General features: G+C 49.6%; 1 protein-coding gene across 2 annotated transcripts; it reads right to left on the bottom strand.

Moving 5' to 3' along the window:
* Positions 1 to 1,813: 1,813 nt before the first annotated feature.
* On the bottom strand, positions 1,814 to 15,196 carry LOC149360225 (tubulin beta-1 chain-like). 2 transcript variants are annotated; one of them, XM_089572216.1, is made up of 7 exons: positions 15,053 to 15,196; positions 14,125 to 14,233; positions 8,483 to 8,593; positions 4,550 to 4,794; positions 4,204 to 4,403; positions 3,257 to 3,693; positions 1,814 to 2,062 (listed from the first exon to the last, which is right to left on the bottom strand). In XM_089572216.1, exons 1-7 carry the CDS (start codon positions 15,107 to 15,109, stop codon positions 1,890 to 1,892), a joined length of 1,332 nt encoding a protein of 443 aa, XP_089428342.1. In that variant the 5' UTR covers positions 15,110 to 15,196; the 3' UTR covers positions 1,814 to 1,889. The 2 variants fall into 2 exon arrangements, with proteins under 2 accessions (XP_089428342.1, XP_089428343.1); XM_089572217.1 differs by having other exon boundaries at positions 8,483 to 8,590.
* Positions 15,197 to 15,851: the final 655 nt, after the last annotated feature.

Genomic DNA, 15,851 nt, shown 5'->3' with positions numbered 1-15,851 from the left:
AAGTCATGTCCACGTTTCGCGGGAGCGGGGAGCGGAGCGACCCATAGCATATGGCGCCACAGCACCGGAATGTTCTCCGTCCCCTCCGGTATGCATGTGTGTTGGATGTGTAAGCGGTTTAGCAGGCGGCGACCATGAGCCGTCTGCGAGAGCCGCTTGTATTGGTTCACGAGGTGAGCCTTCCGCAACTCCTGATAGGAGTTTACCACTCCCAACGCATTCAGTTTGGCGCTGGAGGTAGCCACCGGGAGGTCCAGTGCTCGCTTTGTTGCCTTCCTGATGATGGCGTCAATGCACTCGTCGTCTTTTTTGGTGGTGCGTAGGTACGGCACGGCGTAGAGGATCCGGCTGGTCACGAAGGCATGGGCGAGCCGTAGCGCGTCCCTGCCCCGCAGACCACCCCGCTTGTTGGAAACGTGGTGGATCATGCGCCCTACCTGGTCACCTATGCGCTTGAGTTTCGCTATAGTAGAGTCCGGCCTAAGCCTATGATGGACAGACCCAGCATCCGGAGCTCTGCCACTCTCTAATAGGACCGCCCGACAGAGAAATGTTGGTTGGTTTATGGGTTTTAACGTCCCAAAGCGACTAAAGGCTATGAGAGACGCCGTAGTGGAGGGCTCCGGAAATTTCGACCACCTGGGGTTCTTTAACGTGCACTGACATCGCACAGTACACGGGCCTCTAGAATTTCTCCTCCAAAGAAATTCAGCCGCCGCGGCCGGGATCGAACCCGCGTCTTTCGGGCCAGCAGCCGAGCACCATAACCACTCAGCCACCGCGGCGGGGAACAGAGAAATGTGTAGAGACGTGTTGTCCTTGTGGTTTGTCCTGACATGTAGAAGCTCTGATTTGGCGGGAGCACATTGAAGACCACAGTCGGCAGCATATGCATCGACTATGGGTGCGGCCAGCTGAAGGCGATCCTCCATCTCTCCAAGGCTCCCCTCGGTGGTCCAGACTGTACTATCGTCTGCGTAGAGCGTGTTTTATGCCCTCCACCTGAGCCAGTTGGTCTGGGAGGTGCTGGTGAGCGAGAGTTCTTGGGCAAAATTTAGAACGGCTGAGTTAGAATCCGAGAATATATATTCTGCATTGGTTTTAATGGCCAGCGCTATAGCTGAATGTTCAGCCTTGACAGGATGTTGAACTCGATTGAGAGTTAAAACTGACCAAAGATTATGATCACGGTTCAGGATGTTGAACTCAATTGAAACTTAAAACTGACCAAAGGTTATGATCACGGTTAAGTACCATGATGGCATAGGCCGTGGTGGTAGGATATCCTGCAGAATCTACTTTGTGAATCTTGGATGGCGTAGTGCTTATAGAAGATTCGAGCTGTTCGACGATCTTCATACTAAGGATGGGTGTTTTTTCGGCCGATGTGGATTATGACGAGTTCTTGCGAGGTCTGGAGAAAGTTCTCCTGATCTGAAGTTTGATCATCGAGGGCGATTTTGAGAGTTTTAAGGAGATAGTAGTAATGAAGCTACCACACGTTTCTTTTTCTTAAAACAGATTCCATTGCTTGCTCGGACGGGAGGGGGGAGGGGTGAGGGCTATTCCATTGCGGAATGCGTGAGTGCGAGGGTACTCTAACAGTTGCACTTGGTGTTGCATGTGATGCTGTGCAAGGCGAAAACTTTTCAGACTTGCAGCCTTTACTGCTAGGCGACGCCTGCCGAGCAGCATTGCAGATTCATGAAATACTTGTCAGATCCTAGCCTGTCGTACATTCCGACTCTCGACTACACTCGTCCGGCAACCTGAAAAATGCTGTTGCACTATAGGACAAATTAGAAACAAGCTGTCACAGGAAATAAAACTTTATTGAAAAGCACAAGAAAACAAAAAGGTACGTTTCCCTCACAAGTAAAACAAAAAAACTACGCCTCTGCTTGGTTCTCCTCTTCGAACTCTCCGTCGTCAGCTGTGGCTTCCTGGTACTGTTGGTATTCGGAAACCAGGTCGTTCATGTTGGACTCCGCCTCGGTGAACTCCATTTCGTCCATGCCCTCCCCGGTGTACCAGTGCAGAAAGGCCTTCCGGCGGAACATGGCTGCGAAAATGTAAATAACTTTGTTCGCTTGTCACAAATCACGGCTAACACGTACCGTCATGAGCAAAAGACTGCGGAATTCCGATTCCCGGAAAAGAAATTTGGCGGAGACACTGTAGACTGGTTACGCGTGAGAGGGTGAAAGCCCGCCTGCTCCTTCATCAGGACACCACCTGGATCCATCAGAAACACAACGACCTTCTCGCTAGTGGTAGTCTAGTGCTAGCGCATGAAAGAGGAATGGGGGATTTCTCTGTATTCACTTTGCCACCCGCAACTTGTCGCCTGCCACACTCCATCGTATTCCCTCTCCCACCCGCATTTCCGTCTTCTCTCAATGGGAGAGAGTGATTTCCATCTGTCTGCTTTGCTACCTACCAACCGTGGCAGCTGGCAGGCAGAGGCTTCGTCCGCAGACAGGACGGCTTTTTCGCGAGTGAAGAGGCATCCAGTGGCATAGTCGGATACAGCTCGAGAACCAAGAGGCAAATGCTCCTCAATGGAGGCCCGCCAGCCAATGGCATCGACCGTTTTTTTAACGCCGTGGTTAATCCGATTAAGCAATTGTTATTCCCCATTCTCCCAAGATTTCACACTAGCTGGCCCAAGAGGATGGGTAGAAGAGGAGAGGGGAAGAACCGGTCAACGTCACTGACGGAAGGGGCCTCTTTGAAGGGCATCTGCTGCTTCGTTTTGAGGCGAAAGCCTTTAATGGCTCATGCTCGCGGTGTCCGTCCATGCTCTTGGTGTCCGTCTGTGCGCTGGAATCGTGCCAACTGTGGCCTCTCCTCCGCGCAGCAGCGCAACCTCCTCTCCTTCGTAGCAACCGTGACGTCACACAGTAGGCGTAAAACGAGCGCGCGCGCGTCGGCGGTGGCAGCTGCACTGCCGCTCCTTCGCCAGACGTCTCGTTGCAGTCGAGCGAGTGAGACGCATGGCTCCGAAGCGGCCCAGTGGTTCCGCGCCAAGCGGTTTGGGGAAGCGGCAGTCGGTTGACCACAAGGCTTTCGCCAAACACACTTTCGAATTTCCAAAGTGTCTTCGGTATTTTTTTTTTTTGAGTAGCACACTAAAAACACGTTAAACGGTTTGTTAGACAGTTTCCGTTTGTCGGAAATTGAAGCAAATGGTACACATGAACCATGCTGGCCTACACAGAGTTAGAACGACAGCTCTAGAGAAAACAGTGCTTACCGGTGAACTGTTCGGAGATCCGCTTGAACAGCTCCTGAATGGCTGTGCTGTTACCAATGAAGGTAGCAGACATCTTGAGGCCACGAGGCGGGATGTCGCAGACGGCAGTCTTGACGTTGTTCGGGATCCACTCGACGAACTGGCCCGAGTTCTTGTTCTGGATGTTGAGCATCTGCTCATCCACTTCGCGCATGCTCATTCGGCCCCTGAACACAGCGGCCACCGTCAGGTAACGGCCGTGTCGGGGGTCGCAGGCAGCCATCATGTTTTTGGCGTCGAACATCTGTTGCGTCAACTCCGGCACAGTCAGAGCCCGGTACATCTGGCTGCCTCGGGACGTGAGCGGAGCGAAACCAGGCATGAAGAAGTGGAGGCGCGGGAAGGGAACCATGTTGACGGCCAGTTTGCGAAGGTCGGCGTTCAGCTGTCCGGGAAACCTGAAAGGGAATGTTGTGAATGTTGGTCCAAATTCGCGAGAAAGGCGAATTAGTTCAGGTACTGGCACCGGCAATTATACGAGGCTGAAGGATTATGATCCCATGCAGGAGATTCATAATCGAAGTATAGTTAACCTCAAGCAAGGTTCACGAAGTAACTATGTGCTGGACTTTTCACGAAGAAGCACAGAGTAGTGTTCAAATCCCGTGCGGCCAACAGAGTAGCGTCACTATCGGCCGTCTGACAAGCGGACACCACAGTCATCAGCGGCGAGTTTTCGAGTGCGCTAGTTAGCCGGGTAAATGGTTGTCTCTTCAGGCTTGTGTAGCCTGCTTGCATTCCTACCACCCTCCACTAAATGTCCTACGCTCATACACGCCTGCCCGAGTTGACATTGTTCCCATCAAAAATCATTGCTGTGCTCTAAAGTTAGAACTCGCAATTGGGATTCGGGCTGAACTTGCATACCGGGTTTGTTGCGAAAGTACAGACGCACGTCATCCACCCACCTGAGGCATGTAGTGACACCCGACATTGTGGCAGAAACCAAGTGGTTGAGGTCTCCGTAGGTTGGTGTTGTGAGCTTGAGAGTCCGGAAGCAGATGTCGTATAGCGCCTCGTTGTCGATGCAGTAGGTTTCGTCCGTGTTTTCCACAAGCTGGTGCACCGACAGGGTGGCATTGTAAGGTTCGACGACGGTGTCCGAAACCTACAGAAAAGGGCGGAAAGACCATCAGAACCACTTGGACGAGGCATCAATGAAAGGTCAGCGCAGGCAGCTTAAGGAAAGGAAAGACATAAAGGTCATCTACGTAGAGCAAGAACACGCAACTTCATAACTTATCAGTCACCAACCTTGGGAGATGGGACAACGCTGAACGTGTTGATAATGCGATCGGGGTACTCTTCACGGATCTTCGAGATCAGCAGTGTCCCCATGCCAGATCCAGTGCCTCCGCCAAGGGAGTGTGTGAGCTGGAAACCCTGCAAGCAATCGCAGTCTTCGGCTTCCTTGCGAACGACGTCGAGCACCGAGTCCACCAGATCGGCCCCCTCCGTGTAGTGGCCCTTGGCCCAGTTGTTGCCAGCACCACTCTGGCCTGAGGGGGTAGATAGTGAAAGGTGTATACTTTTGACGAAAGGATTCAAACTCAAATCAACGCTCAGAAAGGTGCAAGAGAAATTCATACACTAAAAGCACTGCTGACAGCAGTCACAAAGGAACCCGAAAAGAGCTCGCTTACTTTCTGCCGTGGTGTTTACCATTAAGCCACTCTACTTGCTGCTTCTTTTGCTGCCTTCCAGGGCGGCAGCAGCCTTTCTCGGGCCTCAGCGCATTTAGTGGCGGTACAGTACACCTGTACTCTCAAACACGTGCAAAACTAACATGCGTGCCCTCCAGTCAGTACAGGGTCAGGCCCTTCGCACATGCCTAGGTCTCCCTCGGAGCGCATCAACACTGGGCAGCATTGCACTCGCCAAAGACCACCCGATATCTACTTATATTGTCCTAGACTGCTTGCGAATGCACATACGTCATATCTCAAGGATTCCACAGCATCACCTTGCGCCTCTGCCACTGCAGAGACCACATTCTGCGTTTGCAAAGGTGATAACGACGCAACAGTCGTCGATCCCACAACAGTTCACCCCGGCAGCACTACCTCCCTCTCCTCTGTGGTGTATGCGGCTCCCAAGTGTGCGTCTTGCTATTCCGGGGATAGCGAAGAAGTCAAATTTATCGACGCCAGCCATTAAGCAAATGACACTATCCATGCTCCACTTCGAATATTCGGACCGTACTCACGTCTATACGGATGGATCAGTAACCTCTACTAGTTCCGCTTGCGCTATGGTTGTTCCTGCGCGACAGACTCAAATTCACCAACAAATTTTGCATCGGACTTCCTCTATTGGAGCAGAGTTGGCCGCACTTCTTGCGGCGGTACAGTATATCTCACAACAATCACCTCAAAAATGGGCTGTTTTCTGTGATTCAAAAGCTGCCCTACAATGTCTTCAATCTGCCTTGAGACATAGTGACCATGAGCAACTTACAGCGGAGATACGATATCTGCACCACCAGGCAATCGAACAAGATCATGAAATCATCTTCCAGTGGGTACCAGGCCATAGCGGCATTGTTGGCAACGCCTTAGCTGACGATGCTGCTCGATCGGCTCACGATACAACCAACACTGTCCGCATACCACTGACAAGAGCTGACGCAGCAAGGCACCTTCAACTGCACGCCCGAAACCTGACTGCAACGTCGTGGTCTGCCCCTGGAGGTTGGACACCCCGCTCGCATCACTTCAACCTCTTGCTCCAACATCGTATACCATTCGGCCTCCCCCGCGGTGATACTACGCTGTTGTGCCGCCTGTGGCTGGGAGTGGCGTTCACAAACGCCTATTCCCATCTCATCGCAGTGGCTGACTCTCCTGCGTGTGACCAGTGCGGTTGTGACGAAACGATCAGCCACCTCCTCTGTGACTGCCCTCGTTTTGAGCGAGAGCGCGGTTTCCTAAGTGCTTCTCTGCTCCGCTTGGACTCGCGTCTTTTAACAGAGTCTAACGCTCTGGGGCCTTGGACACAACCTTCCAGACAACGGAAAGCGGTGAAAGCGCTCCTGACTTTCTTAAGGGACTCGGGGTTGCATTCCCGCCTATAATCTTTAAGTTTTCAGTGCGCGCCCTCTGTCTCTGTGACATAGTGGTCGCTGGACACTTAGAAAACTCATTTCCTTGCCGCTCTTTTTCCTTTTTTTCCCTTTGTTCCCCTCCCCAAGTGTAGGGTAGCCAACTGGGCATCGCCTGGTTAACCTCCCTGCCTTTCCGTCCTTTTCTCTCTCTCTCTCTCAGATGCATGTGCCTTGTGAAGCAATCAAATGATTAAGTGCAGAAACGTATGAGTGGAAATAATATTTTAGAAGTGTCAGAGGTGAGGCCAGTTGCACCCTTATATCCCATGTCACGACTATTAACAACACTTAATGGAACTCAGGAAAGCTGCCGAGAGCGAATGTGCTGGCCAAAATGTGAAGTCAGCGCGAAAACCTGACGAAGGATACAAGAGAAGACACACGACACATTCACCAGCGCCTTATGTGTCATGTCTTGGACATTCTGGTTACCAGTGTCATGGTCACCAGGGAAACACAGCGGTTTACGACTATGACATTTATGACCATGGCGTTCGCACAACATGAAGTGGCGTATATAGGCGTTGCTATTGAACTTTGGAAGCAACGGACGTTACACACATTGAAAAAGGAGCTGGCATACAGCAAGTAGGAAAACAGCGAGAAAATAAGGAGGCCAATTAAGTTGACAGACAGGTGCACACACGAAAGCACACCCGAATGGAGGGAGACAAAAGAACAAACAAGACAGAGCAGCAAAAAAAAAAAACGCCCTCCAATAGACACGTCTTCGTTTTTATTTTTTGAGAGAGAGAGACAGACGAACATAGTTCGTTGGCCCACGCGAGAGAGAGAACCTCGCGTGGGTTGATTAACTTTGCAGCCACTGAATTAACTGACATTCCACGGAAGCTAGCCAGCGTCCCAGATTTCCAGCTGACACAATCGTATCCACGATTGTCCTTTGAGGACTAAAAGAGGCCTTCGCACTGGTTAAAAACTGGTGAAACTTCTGAAACCAGGTAGTGTAAAAAGTGTAAACGTCCTAAATAAACAGGGGAATTGGTTGGCCTGCATTTTAAAGCCGGCAAAAACTGGTCGATCACCGTCATACGCGCTGCACACATATAGTCCACCGATAGACGTGCTTACTTCGTATAAAAAAATTACCGCTTCCTCTCCGCGAGTTGACATCAACAGTCCAATTACCTTATCCACGAGAGACTTCCTAGTCTCAGTTACCTACCTGACAGTACAAGCGCATTTCGTATTTTTTCCCCGACGGCTAGAAGACTGCTAGCTGGAAGGGTTAACGGAAACCACCTGAATTCTCCAGCACCCATGGCCCACTAAGGGTCTTAGTAAATCAGAAGAATGTCACCTTCGAAGTACATTGAAGAAGCATGGATAGCTGGGCGAGTTTGTAATAATACATCTGGGAGGGAACAGCGCGAACAAGACGACAGACGAAGCAAGAGGACACAAAGACGAGCGCTGCGCTCGTCTTTGTGTCTTCGTGCTTCGTCTGTCGTCTTGTTCGCGCTGTTCCCTCCCACGATGTATCACCTTCGAAGGCTACGAACTATGTCGTTTAATAATCCAGCTACGCTTCACGCCATTGATCCCGAGTCCTTTTCCCGAGTCCAGAGGCTGCTTTTCGACGCGGTGCAAATTTTTTGGCCAGAAGCCAAACTTATACCATATGGTATGGGCTTGTCAGGAATATAGCAGTATTGACATCATAAATCAGCCAACGCGGGAGGGCTGGGAGGCGGCCCTGTCCAGCTCGGACCTCGAAGAACAACGAGCCCTCGTCGCCAGAGCACGGGCAGCGGCTTTTACCAACGGTGTCCCAGACTAGGGACCCTATCAGCCTTCCCTTAATCTAAGTCATTGTGGCTTTAAATAAACGTTTTCATCATCATCCAGAAGCCGTGTCTGTTTTCTCGTGTTCGCGCTTCAGTTATTGTGTTCACGTTTGCTTTGACGCTGACGGCACACAGCGACTGAAACGTCTGAAGCTTTTGGCTGTAGACAATGCGCTCGAATGCGCGCTTTAGTTCTGCTGGTTTTCCTCGTTCAAGGATGACAAATGCATAAGCACACAAATACTTTCGGACAACGAATGAGGAGCAGGCGCTTACCGAACACGAAGTTGTCCGGACGGAAGAGCTGCCCAAAGGGTCCCGAGCGCACGGAGTCCATGGTTCCCGGCTCCAGGTCAACCAGGACGGCCCGAGGCACGTATTTACCTCCTCAAAGAAAAGGAAACTCAGTCACACACACATCCGTAGAACACACTGCGTACGCTTATTGCGGACACTTTCATCGCTTGGCGGGTGCTCTTATAGAGAGAGAATGCTAGAGACGCGAGAATTCCTCCACTCGAAGACTACGAAACCAAAATGAAATACGCAATAGGTAAGCGATCAATACAAACAAAGCGAAATGTACTACCACTATTTCCGACGCAGGTTTGTCGCATCACATTGCATGATCGCCTGCAAGTTTGTTTTTTTTTTTACATGCTTAGTTGTTTCTCGTGTCATGTCTGATATGGTATGCGGTATAAGGTCCCACAGCAACTCAGACAGCCGTAGTGGAGGGAGGATAAATTTAGATCACCTGGGCACACACGGGAGCCTTTTGCGTCCGAGCGGCCGCGTTTCGATGCAGGTGAAACGAAAAAGGCGCCCGTGGGCTGTACGGTGTCGCTGATTAAGGTAGACGGTGATTGTGGCTACATCCTTTGAGCCGCAACATTAAAGTGAAAAAAAAAAATCGAGGACGCTTGAGCTCCGCCTTTAAGAGAGGAACGCGACAGCGTTTTGCAGCGCTGCCAGGAGTCCACGGGATGCCATCGCCCGTTCGGCACGATGCCTTGCCCGATTGACAAATCGAAAATTATTTTTGAAGCGATAGCTCCACTACGGCAGCCACTTCTCGTGGAGCGTGGTCGCACCTGGGCCGTATGCCCGTGGCTGCAGTGGAGGAGGAGGAGGAACACCCGCCATCCGCTTGTAGAGGAAGGAAGAAAATGAATTTGAGGAAAGAAAATTACACATTAACTGTCTCACATATCTCGGTGCACACCCGTCATCCGTTTGATGATGTCAAAGATTAGCCAAGTTAATTATCAGTATCATTACAGCGCTTAACCACAGCGAAGCCTAAGCGTAGTCTTGGCCTGTAGCTCGTTAATTAATGGCGCAGTAATTCTCTCTCACCTCGGTGGATACACGAACCGCACCGTACAGGAAGGGAGGAAATGGAAGTGAAAGAAGAAAGAGAGAGAGGGGCCGTAATGAAAAAAAAAATGAATTTGAGGAACGGAAATTGCGCAGTAACTGTGAATCCACGTCCAGGGACGATGATGAAGAAGGAACGCCCAGCGAAAAGCAACGGCGAAAGACCGACCTTGCAATTCCACTGAGCGAGTTCCACTCGGCCAGCTGTAGCTATCGTGTCACTCCAGGTTTAACCGGAACTAATTTTAAGGCGAAAGCCTTTAATGCCTCATACTGTCGTTAGCAGCTGTGTCGGCAGATTTGTCTGCGTTTCGGCGTCACTACTTAAAAAGGAACTGCGTGGAGGATCGAGCCAGGGCCTTTGGCATTTGAAGCGGAGACACTACCACTCCGCCACGAAGGCTCAAGGTTTCAACATGAAAAGGTGCATTTAGTGAATGCATGGGTTTCATAAATATAAGACAAAAATAAAAATAAGAAAAATAAAAACTCTAAAAATAAGAAAAGAAACAAAAATTTAAAATAAAAAAATAAAAGAAACCAATAAAGAAAAATAAGAGTACAATATGAAAAATAAAATAATAAAAATTCAATAAAATTAAAAAGAAACAAAAACAAAAATAAAACAAAAAGTAAAGATAAAAAATAAAAAATAATTTGACAAGGGCTTAGCTTTGGTTAAGCCTGGTAGGCTGCAAAAGCGAGCGCAGCGCCTCTAACGGAAGGAACGCGGCGCGCCTCGTCTACCGGTCACGCGTGGCTACCGGCCACCGCTGCGCGATGACTCGACTTGGTAGCCAATCTCTCACCCTTGTATGACGTGACGGTATGACGTCACTAGGCATGGGATGACGTCATAGGTCATTCTAAATGTCACGCGTGGCTACCGGCCGCCGCTGTGCGACGACTCGACTTGGCAGCCCCACTCACACCCTTGTATGACGTCACGCTGTGAAGTCACTAGGCATGGCATGACGTCATATGTCATTCTAAATGTCACGCGTGGCTACCGGCCGCCGCTGTGTGACGACTCGACTTGGTAGCCCATCTCTCACCCTGGTATGACGTCAGAGGTCATTCTAAAGGTCAAACGTGGCTACCGGCCGCCGCTACGTGAAAGGCCGTTCATGAGCGTAGTATTGCTTTCGCAATAATCAAAACCAAACAGTGCGCCAGGAAACGCATTCGCCTTGCACCACTTTAGAGAGCCAAAGTGCCCCCTAATTTTTTTTTTTTTTGAGGAAAGGAATTACACAGTAATAGTCGCACTTGTCTTGGTGGACACCCGAACCGCGATTGAGATATGTCGCCGGTTCCCCCCGATTATAGGTCACTGGTTCGAATCCCTGCCGCGAGCTAGGCTGTGACTTAACTAGTACGTCTATGCTGCACGATTATAGGTCACCGGTTCGAATCCCTGCCGCGAGCTAGGCTGTGGCTTAACTCTGATCCCCCCACGTACCTGTAAGCGCGACTAACCAAAGCAACGTTACCCGCACTTCCTGTCCTTAAAATCATCGGAGTGTAAAACGCTGTCAATCCAACGCCAATGAACACAATGATCGCCGACGACCTATCTGGCACAACGTTGCCAATCCCAACGTATGCAGCGCAAATGCTGCTTTTGCGATTGAAGGATGAAAAGGAAGGTGCATGGGCCTGCCAACTGGCTCACCAGAGCCTCAATCGCTGCCACGTGCAGACAGGGAAGAGCTCAAAGATGCAAGAGAAAAGATTGAAAGAACAACTGTAGCGCACATCTGACACTACCGCCACATAGCTTAGAGCACGACTGAGGTGTCCACTGTTCCAAGAGGGCAGTTATGCGCCTTTCATTTGCTTTCCAAGATCCCGCTCCATTGGTTTCCTAGCTTAAAGCGCGACATGTGTCCACTGTCCCAGGGAGCCAGTTATGCGCCTCTCCTTTGCTTTCGAAGCTTAAGGTCATTTGAAGGGTGAAAACTGGTCACCAGGCGATCGAAGCATGAGGTCCCGTAGGGAAGTTTTCGCTTCAAAATTCTGTGCTGGTTGATGGTTTCTGGCGGTTTAACGTCCCAAACCAACTCACGCTATGATGGACTTAGTAGTGAAGAGCTCCGGAAATTTCGACCATCTGGGGTTCTTTAATGCCAGGTGGTCGCGTTCTATTGTGAGACATTCCAACGGCTGAAAAGACAGGGACGAAGGTAGACGAGACAGGACGAAGTCCGGCGTTCGTCCTGTCTCGTCTACCTTCGTCCCTGTCTTTTTAGCCGCTGGAATGTCTCACAATAGTACTACCAACCAACTAACCCAACTTTCTACGCTTAATGATCGCGTTCGTTGTGGTCGAGACAGGACGAAGTCCGGCGTTCGTCCTGTCTCGTCTACCTTCGTCCCTGTCTTTTTAGCCGCTGGAATGTCTCACAATAGTACTACCAACCAACTAACCCAACTTTCTACGCTTAATGATCGCGTTCGTTGTGGTGGGCACAAAAATTTCACGGGGCACTTTGACTGTCTAAAGTGCGTAGGCGGAAGCGTTTTCCGCACCACTTCGCCTCTGTGGCAGTGGTGACGTCACCACTGAATGACGTCACAAACAATTAAGCACTAATTACTAAGTAATGACACATCACTAATTGCTCATTAACCCGCCGCGGTGGCTCAGTGGTTATGGTGGTCGGCTGCTGACCCGAAATATGCGGGTTCGATCCCTGCCGCGGCGGTCGAATTTAGGTGGAGGCGAAATTCTAGAGGCCCGTGTTCGAAATTTTCGGAGCCCTTCACTACAGCGTCTCTCATAGCCTAAGACGCTTTGGGACGTTAAACCCCATAACGCAACCATAAACCAACCAATTAATTGCTAATTACATATTAATGACTAAATACTAATTAAGTGCTAACTAATGACGCCTAAGCCAACGTTACTAGATTAGTAATCTAGTAACGTTGATCTTGCTTAATCTTCGCCTTTAGAAGTGGAACGCGACAGCGTGTTGCGCTGCCAGGAAGCCCACGGAACGCCACCACCCATTCGGCGCAATGGCTTGCCCTTTTAACGCAACGCTTTTTGAGGAAAGCAAATGGCGCTATAATCTGTTATCTCGGTGGACACCCGAACAGCACCGTACAGGGAGGGAGGAAGTGGGAGTGAAAGAAGAAAGATGGGCCGCAATGAAGAAAATGGCGGAATTTCTTTGGAGGAGGAATTCTAGAGGCCCGTGTACTGTGCGATGTCAGTGCACGTTAAAGAACCCCAGGTGGTCGAAATTTCCGGAGCCCTTCACTATGGTGTCTCTCGTAGCCTGAGTCGCTTTGGGACGTTAAACCCCATAAACCAAACCAAACCAAACAGCAGAAAATGAAAATTGTATCTGAGGAAAGGAAATTTTGCAGTAACTGTATCACATATCTCGGTGGACACCCGTTATCCGTTTTTAGAACGAAGTGGGAGTGAAAGAAGAGAAAGAGGGGGGCCGCCGTAATGAAGAAAATGAAAATTGTATTTGAGGAACGGAAATTACGCAGTAACTGTTCCACATATCTCGGTGGACAGCCGTCAAACGCGTGACACTGCTGAGAAGTGAAAAGTTTCTGCTGCCAACCTTCTGTCGAGTACGATGAGGCATTAAAGGCTTTCGCCTTAATAAATACTTTGCCTGCTGGCTTATTACATGATACATTTGCCATGCGCTTGATTAAATGTTCTTATTGCTGTCACTTTCTAGCACATTAGATAAGTCGACCACAAAACAAGCGCGAGGTAACATGCCTAACTTTTTCATGCAGACTACTTCCGAGCCTTTCACAGCGTTGCACATATACATGAAACGTAGTATAAAAAAAACCCAGTGTGATCAGATTAATCCAGAGTGCTTCACTGCGGGGCCCCGCTTTCTCTTGTACACCTTCTCACCTTCCCGCATCGCCTATTGCGCCTTTCCTTTCACATAAATCCTCGCCATTGTCACGGACTAAAAGACGACAAAGTGGGCAGTGCTGCCACTTTTTTCGCCGTATAGTCCGTCACAACATCATTAATGTTATGGTTATTGGGGTTTAACGTCCCAGAGCAACTCAGGCTATGAGGGACGCCGTAGTGAAGGGCTCCGGACATTTCAAGGCTTGGGTCATGAGTGGCGTGGACGGAAGTTGTATACGGAAGTTGTCCGCAAAAGTGTCCGCACGAACTGTCAATCATAAGTTGTATGGCAATTAAAATAAAATTAAAATTTGATTAAGCAACAGTTGATAAGCAACATATATATGTAATGATAGTTAATAAATTGATAATAAAATAGTGATAATGATAGCAACTGATAGTGACAGTGCTAAACAGTGATATTGATGGTAGCGATAATGATAGCTGCCCATAGTGATAGTTGGTGCTAGAGATAGATAGTAATAGTTATGACACTGAACGCACTGCGCTCGTTTAAAATCAGCAAGCATGATTGGGGGTCTTTCAACAGCTTGAAAAAGCAGTAGTGCATCCACACACACGAGATGAAAACTTTACACTGAAAGTAACAACAGAAATGCAGACAGGCACTTACCAGACGCTTCGTTGTAGTAGACATTTATCCGCTCTATCTGGACGTCCGAGTCGCCGTGATAAGCGCCAGAAGGATCAATGCCATGCTCGTCCGATATCACTTCCCAAAACTGCGATCAGGAAAAGTTCCATAATCTGCGTGGGGCCACATCGAAAAGCCATGCCCACACCGCACACACAGCGACAAAAATTCATGCAAAGCATGAAATGGCGCGAAAACATACTTCAGAGATAACATGGCTGCTACCGGATGCCTCAGTCAACGAGGGAACGCTAGCTCACGAAGCTCGGACGCGCCAACAAGCTCGCCGCTCTCGGAAAGTTGAGAGGGCTTTAACAGTCATAAAAAAAAAGCTCAGTAGGAAGCTCTACAAGCTTCCGAAAAATTACCTTATCGTAAACTTGACACTGCGCAAGCAGCCATTAAACCGAAGCATAGATAACAGCGACCAAGCACCGAAGGTAAAGGGTCTGTCAAAAGTTCCCAGGCCACGGGGTCTGCTTTTGAGCAGTATAGCCAGGCAGTTAAGACAGCCCCGAAGCTCAAAATATCTGTAGAGGGTAGAAGATGTACAGTTCTCACCTCTGAGAACCTTGATAGCTTTATCGACATCTTAATTGCCATGATATGCTGATGAAAAGCAGACCGTGTGGCCTGGGAACTTTTGACCAACCCTGTACGTGCGCTTGGGCTTATAACAGCATTCTCGCTCAAAGAAGCCGCCAGTGAGGGAAGAACTGCGACTGCCGTCAATCTAGACTTGTACACAGCTCATTACTTACGCCTGTAGCCTGCAAAGAGATTCTCAAAAATGCCGCCGCGAATTCAACGCAAAACATGAGCACAAAACACATACGGTGGCAAGACTCGTGGGCAGCGAGAAGGCAATGTGCCACTAAATATTCTGCGTCGCACAACGGTCACTTACTTTGGCGCCGATTTGGTTGCCACACTGGCCAGCCTGAACGTGCACGATCTCCCTCATCTTGTACGAGAACCACAGCACCGAACGCAAGCTCTCCGAACGCCGAGTGCCGCTGGGAGCAGGCGCAGGGATACTTATAACCGCGCGCCGCTGCTCCACTTCTGTTCGCACTCGCAGGCGGAGCAGTTTTGTAGCCAGTGAAGAAAAAAAACACTTGGGCTTGTTTTATCGAAGTTAAAAGCTATTGCGTAACTTTAATACGCAATCTTTGTTTCATGCGTCTTCTGAAATACAAAGGGCATGCGTAATGGAAGAGGAACTGTTTCTTGTTTCGGAAAGCTTTCTGAGGAATGGGGTAATAGGTGTGCCTTCGAACGGCGAACGCGGGAGGTCACGTGTCGTGACTATCTTTGGTTCGTTTTCTTTTTCGTGGTTATTAAAATTACTCGCGCTAGAGTTATTGGTAGTGTGTATTCTGCAATATTTTACTCCTAAAAGCTGTTTTAGGGAGCCTGGCCCGAGCAAGGCCTCAGCATACAGCCAGCCGTGGAAACGCAGGTGGCGGAAGAAAGTTAGGTGGGTGGATGAGATTAAGTTTGCGAGGATACGGTGGCCGCCGCTAGCAAAGGACAGGATTAATTGGAGAGACATGGGAGGGGCCTTTACCGTGCAGTGGGGGTAGTCAGGCTGATAATGATGATGATGATTATGGAAACGCCCCAGAAAACGCAGCATGACCGGTCCTCATGCGTCTCTAACCACTTCTTGTTTGCGAGGCTGAGCGTTAGTGCTGGCGGTGTAG

Source organism: Amblyomma mixtum, chromosome 2, assembly GCF_055824585.1.
Source record: "Amblyomma mixtum isolate Tamu chromosome 2, ASM5582458v1, whole genome shotgun sequence".
Classification (NCBI taxonomy): Eukaryota; Metazoa; Arthropoda; class Arachnida; order Ixodida; family Ixodidae; genus Amblyomma; species Amblyomma mixtum.
This window is presented reverse-complemented; position numbering and strand designations above follow the sequence as displayed.

Coding starts and splice junctions, on each gene's coding strand:
- LOC149360225 (XM_089572216.1), bottom strand. CDS start 15,109: ATGAGGGAGATCGTGCACGTTCAGGCTGGCCAGTGTGGCAACCAAATC. Junction 8,594..14,124: donor CTACTACAACGAAGCGTCTG/GTAAGTGCCTGT, acceptor CTTTTCTTTGAG/GAGGTAAATACGTGCCTCGG. Junction 4,795..8,482: donor TCCGGACAACTTCGTGTTCG/GTAAGCGCCTGC, acceptor CTACCCCCTCAG/GCCAGAGTGGTGCTGGCAAC.